The 9,429-nt window shown below is 30.4% G+C and overlaps 1 protein-coding gene across 1 annotated transcript; it reads left to right on the top strand.

The window, feature by feature from the left end:
• The first annotated feature begins 4,059 nt into the window (after positions 1 to 4,059).
• Positions 4,060 to 5,287, top strand: LOC129920675 (coatomer subunit epsilon). The gene is made up of 3 exons (XM_056002140.1): positions 4,060 to 4,551; positions 4,604 to 4,994; positions 5,050 to 5,287. Exons 1-3 carry the CDS (start codon positions 4,169 to 4,171, stop codon positions 5,188 to 5,190), a joined length of 915 nt encoding a protein of 304 aa, XP_055858115.1. The 5' UTR covers positions 4,060 to 4,168; the 3' UTR covers positions 5,191 to 5,287.
• Positions 5,288 to 9,429: the final 4,142 nt, after the last annotated feature.

Here is a 9,429-nt window from a genome sequence, read left to right as displayed (position 1 = left end):
TTGCACTTGATGGTGAGAAAGAGATGTCAAAAAGAGGCAGGGAATTTAAAACTCATTAGGTGCGTTCCACAAAGAAAAAATCTCTTAGGGCTCTATGGGTGCGTTCACGTTCGTATAGGATAGGCTATAGGGCTTTTAGGCTGCACGGAGAAAAATGAATCTAGTATTTTATACTCCATATGACTAGTAAGGAAATTAAAGTAAAAAGCCCTAGATTTTAAGTAAAATTTACCTTACGTATTGAATATTTCTTGGTTCCGTAAAGTAATTTTTACAAGAAAATTATGGTGAACAAAATAAAGTAGTATATACCTTACGAGTAGCAATATTTTCTTTACGTAGAGTAAAATAAACCTTCATCCAAAAAAGTGTATGACTCTTTTCACTTTAAGATTCTAGTAAAACATATTTTACAAATTTAACTATTCTGTGAATAAGTTTTACCTTACACTAAGGTAATAATATTACCTAATTCTAGGAATTTTCCCCTATACATAGTAATAACTCTTAATTGCTGTCATTGAAAAGTCTACCATTTTGTCTTCCATGTGTTTTGGAAATTTTTTTTTGTCAAAGCTTTTAGGTGTCCGGGTGTGGAATAATTAATAAAGAAATAAAATCTGTGTTTTTCTTTTGGAAGTGAAATGTTTTCATTACTTTTTGTGTTCTTTTATGCGTTGTTATTGGCTCCGTAATTACGGATAGCATATTTTTTTCTTGTGTTAGAATAATATATAGGTATCCATATGGATTAACATCATTCAATCTAATTAATTCATGAAGAATTAGATAAAAATTTGATCAAATAAAGTCAATTCCATTTTTATTGATGATATTTTCCTAAATAAAATTGTTTGTTTGCACCTTACAAAATTATAATAAACTAGGTAATTTATGTAATTATTGAAAAACATAACAGGGTCATACGTTACTTACTTCTAAATAGCTTTGAGGATTAAGTACGTGTTACCTAGTTATGCTTTTCAATAATTACAAAATTCATTACAAAATGCATACAATTTTATTTAGGAAAATGTCATCAATAAAAATAAAATTGACTTTATTTGATCCAATCTGGAACTAAATTATATACCTTCCATAGAGAAGTTCAATTTACTTTAAAAATCAGTATTTTCAGCCTTATAGTAAGGTAAAATATGTACCTAACTTTCTAGTAATTTCTATTAGAAAGTCATACAAAAAAGGCTTTACTGTAAAGTTAATCCTAAGCTATAAATTTACTAGAAAAGTAAGGTGAATTCCATTTTATTGGGGAGTCATCCCTATTTAAACTTTACATTAAAGTTAAATATACCAGAAATAAGGTAGTTCATACCTTATTTTTTCTCCGTGTGTGTGTGAATTGGGTTAAATAGCTAACCCCTGTTAAATTTTTGACACTATTGTGGTGATTAAAAAATGTTCAGCTGTATGACTAAGGCCGTGTGTGAATTTCGTTAAATAGTTAACACCGTGTAAAATTTTTGACACTAGGTGAATAAAAAAATTTCATATTTTTTAATATTTTTCTCTGCCTCTTTTCTGCCATGAAACTCCTTTTTAATAAAAAAAAATAACAAAACAAAACCATCTGCAAAAAAAATTTAACTTATTTTGAAATAATTTTTATCTCAATTTAATATTTTAAGAAAAGTTGCAGTTGGATTTGAAAAAAATTGGATTCATGTAAGGAAATTGTCCCAAAAAATAATTTTGCTCTCTTTCAAAATGACATTGAGCCCTTAGAAATTTTTTCTTGGTGGGACGCGCCTTTTATGTTTGAAAAGAGGCGCGCCTCTTAAAGCCAGAACTATAATTGGCGATTGAGTCGGAAGCTTCTGTCAATTGTTGTTGTTTTCTTTGTATTTTCGATAAGTTTTCATCCGTCGAGTGCGGTTGCGAGCGCTGTTCCCCTCCGTTTGCATCCGACGATCCGACAATTATAGTTCTGGCTTAATGCTTCGTGTGATATAGCTGAGGTGCATTCTTGTTCTAACAAAAGGTATTAGGTGTGTTTTTTATTACCACCGGTCCTTACTGGACAAAAAAACGGCTCGGGGCTTAACCTGAAATCTTGGCAGCACTGTATATTGAATGTTCCGAAAACAGCAGACACAACAAAAATTTAGAGTTGTCATATTTTTCGCTTTCGTCTTTTTCTTGTATAGCCTGGTACGCTGCTCGCGCTAAATTTTAGCTGAGATAAAATTCCCATACAAGTTATCGATAACTTGTATGGGATCCATTTTATCTAGGCTAAAAATTTTCGATAATTTGTATGGGAGCTAAGCCGAGATAAAATGGATCCCATACAAGTTACACCACTTTTTGAAAAAGTACAAAAGTGAAAATATTTTTTTTTTGGCTAGCGCAATTTTTTTGTAAAAAAGAGTATACAAATTGTTTTTAAGACCAAAAAATAAGCTTTCTGCATCATTTGTTTTAATTTTCCAGCCCAAAAAACTATTAAAAAATGCGTTTGAAAATTTTCACTTTTGTACTTTGTCACTTTTTGAGCCAATGTAGTTAAGCCTTCAGAGTGGATGTTTTGTTTACAAAACGAACACAAAATGTTTTTTCTTTTGAAATAAGCGGATAAAATGAAAATAAAGAGAGATTTTTATAATTTTAGATGCGAGAGAATTTATTTTGATTAAAAAAACATGATTTTTTGTTACAATTATGCAAATAAAAGTATATTTTTTATTTGTTTTTATGTTGAACTTATTAATTTTTTATTGACTATGAACATTTTCAACAACTCTTTCATATAGGTAATAAATAAACAAAAGTATTCTCAAAACAATTTTTTTTTTTTTATGGTTTGACAGTTTAACAATATCTAACAATAAATCTTTCCTAAATGATTTGTAAAGAACCCAGAGGTGCGTTCTTTTTCTAACAATAGTTAACTATTGTTAACTATCGTTAACTTTTGTCGTTCCTAAACTACAAAATAGTTACGATTTGTAACTATTTGACAGATGAACATCGTTCCTAAACTCGTTTTGAAGTGTCAAATAGTTACAAATCGTAACTATTTCCAACTCACCTCCATGATATGAGTTGAAGACTCATGAGATTGTTGATGTGTCAAAGTGGATGTTTTGTTTACAAAACCAACTTAAGGATTTTTTTCTTTTAGAAATAAGCGGAATAAAATGAAAATAAAAATAGAGTTTTGCAATTTTATGAAGCAAAAGAATTTATTTTGACTAAAAAACATTATTTTTGTTATAATTATGCAAATAAAAATATTTTCAAAACAATTTTTTTTTTGGTGTTTGACAGTTTAACAATATCTAACAATAAATCGTTCCTAAATGATTTGTAAAAAACCCAACAATTTCTAACAATGACACATCAACAATATTTTTTGACATAACAACGATAGTTGACTCTTGTTAGAAAAAGAACGCACCTCAGCATTTTCTAACAATAGGGGGGTTCACATTGACCAACTTACCGGACAGACCCGTTGTCATTTGGCCTGATGGCCGAATTATATTTTTCGTTCACACTCATCAGACAATTTTCATCAAAACCCACTTTTCAGCTTATTTTTAATATATCTTTACCCTATTCTGCTCTCAAATTAGAGACAATGGATTATCACTGTCTGCCGGACAGACATGTCGTTTAATTGACTAACATGTTCGTCCGACCACCAAAAAATCAAAATTTTTTGAAAACCATCCGGCAAACCGGACAGGCTGTCGGATGGGTGTTCACACTATCAAAACAGCATCAGATCAGACCAAATGGCGGCTGGTCTGTCCGGTAAGTTAGTCAATGTGAACCCCCCTAATGACACATCAACAATATTTTTTGACATAACAACTATATTTGACTATTGTTAGAAAAAGAACGCAGCTCCGAACTGACATTGGTGGAAGTTCCCCATTCACACACGGGGGTTTGTCTTCACCGTGTTTAAAACTTCAAAATGAAAATTGTAAAAAGAAACAGAAGACAAGGACAAATGTTCGAACTTCCCAAATACGAACTTTTTTCAACTGCAGCTCTTATAAACGTATGTGTTCGAGTTCATCTCATTTTCTGTTTCTGCGTGTAACAATTAAAAACGAAAATATTGGCTACGTCATTCCTGTGTGTTTATAAAGTCTTTTAAGTTAAATTTTTAGTTTGTTGAAATAAAAAAAAAAAAATGATGAAATCAAACGAGGACGATTGCAATTCAACTCTATTCTATGCCCGCAATGAATATTACATTGGCAATTTTATGGGTTCCATCAATGTTGCTCTACCCGAACAATCCACCGGGAATTCAGAACTCTTGTCCTATATGTATCTATCATATCTCGCAATTGATTCAGGTCGACTAATATTAAGTGATATTAAAGAAAATGATTCAACTCCACTCCAAGCACTAAGACATGTCTATGAAGCTATTGAAAATCCATCAAAGATTGAAGAGATTCTACAAATTCTTAATGACAAGTGTGCCGCAGAGGAAGACGAAACAAATTTGTGGCATATTGCTGCTGCGATTGTCTATTGTCGCGATGATCAATTTGAAAATGCATTGAAGTAGGTTTTTCGATTTTTTTATTTTGTCTTTATTGCTTATCAATTCTTCTAGAATTCTTCATGGATCCGATAAACTAGAATCAATGGCACTCTCGATTCAATGCCTTCTCGCCCTTAATCGCATTGATTTGGCCAAGCAACTGCTAAGTAAAATGCAAGAAATAAGCGATGATGCCACGTTGACACAATTAGCTCAGGCATGGATTGCCATTTCAACTGGCACTGAACAAATGCAAGACGCTTTTCACATTTTTCAAGAATTCTGTGAGAAAAATCAACCAACACCAGTGTTGTTGAATGGCCAAGCTATATGCCATCTGGGACAAGAACATTACGAGGAAGCTGAATCGGAGTTACGGGAAACTCTAAGTAAAAAACACAATGATTACGATGGGTTGGTTAATATGATGGTTTTGTCACATTTAAGTGGCAAAGGAAGCGAGGTAAATAATCAAGACATACAATGATGAAATCAATTTAATGTAAATAACTTTACAGGCTGTAGCTCGTTATTTGGAACAACTTAAACAATTTTATCCAAGGAGCGATTGTATCAATGAATTGGCGAAAAAGTCATCAGAGTTTGATCGACTCTGTTTACAGTATTCTCTTGATTCTGATAAGAAAGATGTAAATTAACAATGTTTTCAGTGTTTTTTTTTTTTTGAGCAATAAATAATTAAATTTTAAACTTGAAATAAAGCAATGGTGCATTGTACTCAGAGGGCAACAAAGATTTCTATTGCATTTAATCGGAGAGTTAAAAAAAAAGAAAAAAAAAACATTTATAATATTAACCTTTTGTTGTCCGGGACAACAAAAAAATGAAAAAAAAAAAACTGACACAAGTTTTAATAAATATTTCCAAATGCACGACTGAAGGAAAGATATTCAGTGCTCCACAAAAGTCTGCGTACAGTGATGAAGTATTGAAAGATAAGAGCTTTTTCCACTAACGTTTAAAGATGTTTTATTCTGAATGGTATATTCCGATAAAACTATTTAAAAATATATCTAATTTTCAATAAAATTTACAAAAAAGAAAAAAATATTAACTAAGAAAAAAAAAAAAAAAAAAAAATCAAATATGATCAAAAAACCATGTTATAAAATCATGTGCAAGATCTTATCTAAATTGAAGCTCTCGGTAAGCAGCAGGTAATCTGACAAGCGAATGATGGACTCAGATCACTTCAAAACGGCCTAGATGATAAGGGCACAACCCGACAATTACGACAGCACTAAATTCATTCCCATAATGAAACAAATAACAGGTGTTATTTGATTCATGCAAGACTAGAAAAAAGCACTTTTTGATAAAACCAACAGATGGTATTGGTTCGCAATCGCAAAGGAGTACATCAAAAAACATCCAGAGTTCTATAGCGTAGGGTTAAATGTTGACTCAAAATATGTTACCATACGCAAGGACTCTGGATGTTTGTTGATTTCCGATTGCGAACATTTTATCAACATGTGCTTTTTTCTAGGTGTACATTACTTAAACCCCTATTGAACTATCAATTTTCTTAAGTGCTGTTGTAAGTTTCGAGTTATGGGCTAATCGGTTAAAGCATTTCGAAGTGATCGTGGTCCATTCTTTTCTTGTCAGAACGCTTGTCACTCACCGAGAGCTTCAATTTAGATAAGATCTTACACATGATTCAATCTGACCTTTATATCTAAAGCGATCTACTGTTCTTTGATCTGTTAACCGACTTTGTGGAGTTAGTTTTAATGTTTCACCATAGTTTATTTGGAAAGCAAGTGGAAATTAATATTAAACTGCAGCTAAATCACATTTGACTTTTCTTTCATCATTTTCTTAAGTTTTTTTTTTTTGAAAATAAATGAAGACTTCTGTTTCCTATATGTCTAAGATACTAACAAATCTGATTAAACAAACATGTATAGCAGAAAAAAAAACATTAAAGTTACTTAAACAATGAGAAATACAAGAATAAAACGACCTGCTTCAAACATTTGTGGACGATTTTTATGGCTTTTTTTGTTCATATTTGCCACCTCCCAATTATAATTTGTTTTATTTTGTAGTTCAAAAACAACAAATAATGCCCAAACTCAAAGGCTCTCTGAGTTGTTAAGTTGGTTCGATAGGAATTCTTGTATAAAAAGCCAATTGAAATAAAGGAAAAAAAATTAATTCCATTAGAATGTTCATAAAATATTTATTAACATGGGCCTTACTAATAAATCAATTGCTAAATACGCATTTAGAAAGATACCTACTCAAATTTTAAACACGTCCTTAAATGTGGTTTTACCAGTAACGAAATTATTCACTTCTTTTACTAACTAGCGCTCTATTACTAAATTTACTGCAATTTATAAATGCAAAATTTATTAAAACTCTTAAAATGTAGATAAAAAATTAAAAAAAAATCTTGCCCGAAGCCGGAATCGAACCCCAGACCTCTTACATTGTATATATATTCCTCTTAGTAGAAATATATTACAATGATATATACAATGGCTGAATAATAAAATAAAGATAGCTAAATCTAGTTCATACACAAACCAAAATCTTGTTAAAATTCAAAGCACAAACCTGTTTGTAAGGACATCTACTGGTGAAAACAAGAGAAAAAGAATTATCTGAAACTAAATTTGCGGTTTTGATAGTGACGAGGTTGCCCTACCAACCACCAGATGTCGCTAGTGATAACAGAGAGATCTATCAAACAGCTGTGTAACTTGTCAGTCTTGATTGAAACTTCTCGCTGAGTGGACATATTCAATTCCGAAATAGAAAAAATATCTGTGTTTAAAACATGTGCGGTAATAAAATAAATAAATTATTTTCTTTTCATTAATGTGTAGCCTGATCAATTCTTAGTCGGCAATAGAAGTTAAATAAGTTATTTAGTCTAAGTATCTATAAATTTTCCTTGCTGTGTATATATTAGACTGATTCAAAAAAAAAAAATTTTTTTTTTGTTCAAAGCATTGTTGAAAATATTGTTGGAAACGACGAAAAAAAAATACTGTAAAAGTTTCAGCCCTTAATGTTAACATTTAGTACCGCCGCATCGCATATTTCTATTTCCCATACGATTTGTATGGGAAAGATTGTGTATTGTATTCCTTCCTCTATGGGGTTATCAGAGAAGATAAAACCGCGGAGTGCTATTAAATGAGAGGGTGGAAATTGAAGATAAGGGTGCAAAAAGCCCCTTTTTTGTTTTTTTTTTTTTTTTTCAATATATCTCGTAAGCCGAGCAAAATTTTCATATATTACAGTTAAAACTTTTTTTAGAGAATTAAATTCCCTATTAGAATGTTGTTTTTTAAAAATTGAAAAAAAAAAATTCCATACCAAAACAGCCGAAACAATGATGAAAAAAATATCAAAAAATTCGTTTTTTTTTTTTTAGTTTTTTTGCTTTTTTAGTTGTATATTTTTTTTTTGGGTTGAGATAGGCATAAACATTGCTCTAAAAAAAAGAAAATTAAATTTCCTTCAAAATGCTGTGCTCACTAAACTTTTTCATTGAAAATTAACCGAAGTATGGCCATTTGAATCTATCTTTTTTTCGCATTTTTAGTTTTACTCAAGTAAAACAAAAACATTTGAGGGGAAAGTATGATAACTTAGGAACCAAGAATTAATAATGAGATTTTGTACAGGGGTTAAATACTATCATTGTTGACTATGGAAGGGGCGGGGTCTTAATCCCCCCGTTTTGGAGGGAGGGGCAAAATGGAAAAATAAATTGCACGACTGGGGTCGCACGTACTTGATCTTATGCTTAAAGTAACTATAATGTTAAAGCTTTTTATTCAAGAAATTTAAAATTTGATATTTTGAAGAAATTTTATAAGTAGTAGGTATAAAAAAATTTAATATGTTTTTATAATTAATTAAACTCCGTTTTAAATTATCTTAAAACAAAAAACAAATATGCCATTTTATTTCTTGTATAAAAAGGTATTTTTAGAAAAAAATTTTCGAAAATTGTAGGAGCCGTTTTTTAAAAAAATAATTTTTTATGTATAAAAATTTTTTAACATTTTTCAAAAAAAAAAACTTGGTATGCCATTTTGAAGAAATAATTAATTTACACATAAAAACTAAATTTCAAAATTTTTCATTGATCCGTTTTCAAAAAATTGATTTTTCAAAAAAAATTTTGAAATATTTTTTAAAAATCAAAAAATGCGTTTTTTGAAAATTTTCTAAATTTTTAATATCATATCATATCATAAAAATTTTCATTTAAATCGGGTTAATGTTGTACGAGATATTCAGAAATGAAAAAACCCGTTCTATGACAGGTACCGTTAATAACGGTACAAAAAATATTTTTTTTATTTAAAAAGTTGGCTCTTATGTGTAGTACTACACACAAAAATTTTAATCAAAATCGTTAGAGCCGTTTTTGAAAAAAATTAACTTTTCTATTTCCGTTATATGGCAGGTACCGTTAGTTTTGGTCATAAAAAAAAATTTCAATTTCCGCTCTAGGGAATCACCAAAAACTGCTAACTACCAAGTTTGAAGAAAATCACTTCACTCGTTTAGGCTGCAGCTCCAGATAGAGACAGACACACAGATAGACAGACAGACAGACAGAATTGCCGGACCCACTTTTTTGGCATTCTCCATCATCGTAATGTCATGTAAAATTGTTATCTCGAGTTCGATTTTTTTTACGAATCCTAAACTTGCCCTATAGTACCTATATCGCAAGTAAAAATAAACTTGAAGAAAAAAAAAATGTTTTTTTTCTAAAATGATGTTTTTGAAATTAAATTTCTCAGAATATATTTGCTCAACCAACATAAATTAAAGACTTAGTTCAAGAACAATATTATAGCTTTCGAAAATCATATACAAAATCAAAATGCCTTTTTTCG

Source organism: Episyrphus balteatus, chromosome X (assembly GCF_945859705.1).
Source record: "Episyrphus balteatus chromosome X, idEpiBalt1.1, whole genome shotgun sequence".
Lineage (NCBI taxonomy): Eukaryota > Metazoa > Arthropoda > Insecta > Diptera > Syrphidae > Episyrphus > Episyrphus balteatus.
The sequence above is the reverse complement of the archived record's forward strand: the minus strand, read 5'-3'. Positions and strand labels throughout refer to the sequence as shown.

Bases quoted from the DNA above. Each gene is read 5' to 3' on its own strand.
- LOC129920675 (XM_056002140.1), top strand. From the start codon at position 4,169: ATGATGAAATCAAACGAGGACGATTGCAATTCAACTCTATTCTATGCC. The intron at 4,552-4,603 runs GTAGGTTTTTCG...CAATTCTTCTAG, and splicing joins CAATTTGAAAATGCATTGAA to AATTCTTCATGGATCCGATA. The intron at 4,995-5,049 runs GTAAATAATCAA...ATAACTTTACAG, and splicing joins TAAGTGGCAAAGGAAGCGAG to GCTGTAGCTCGTTATTTGGA.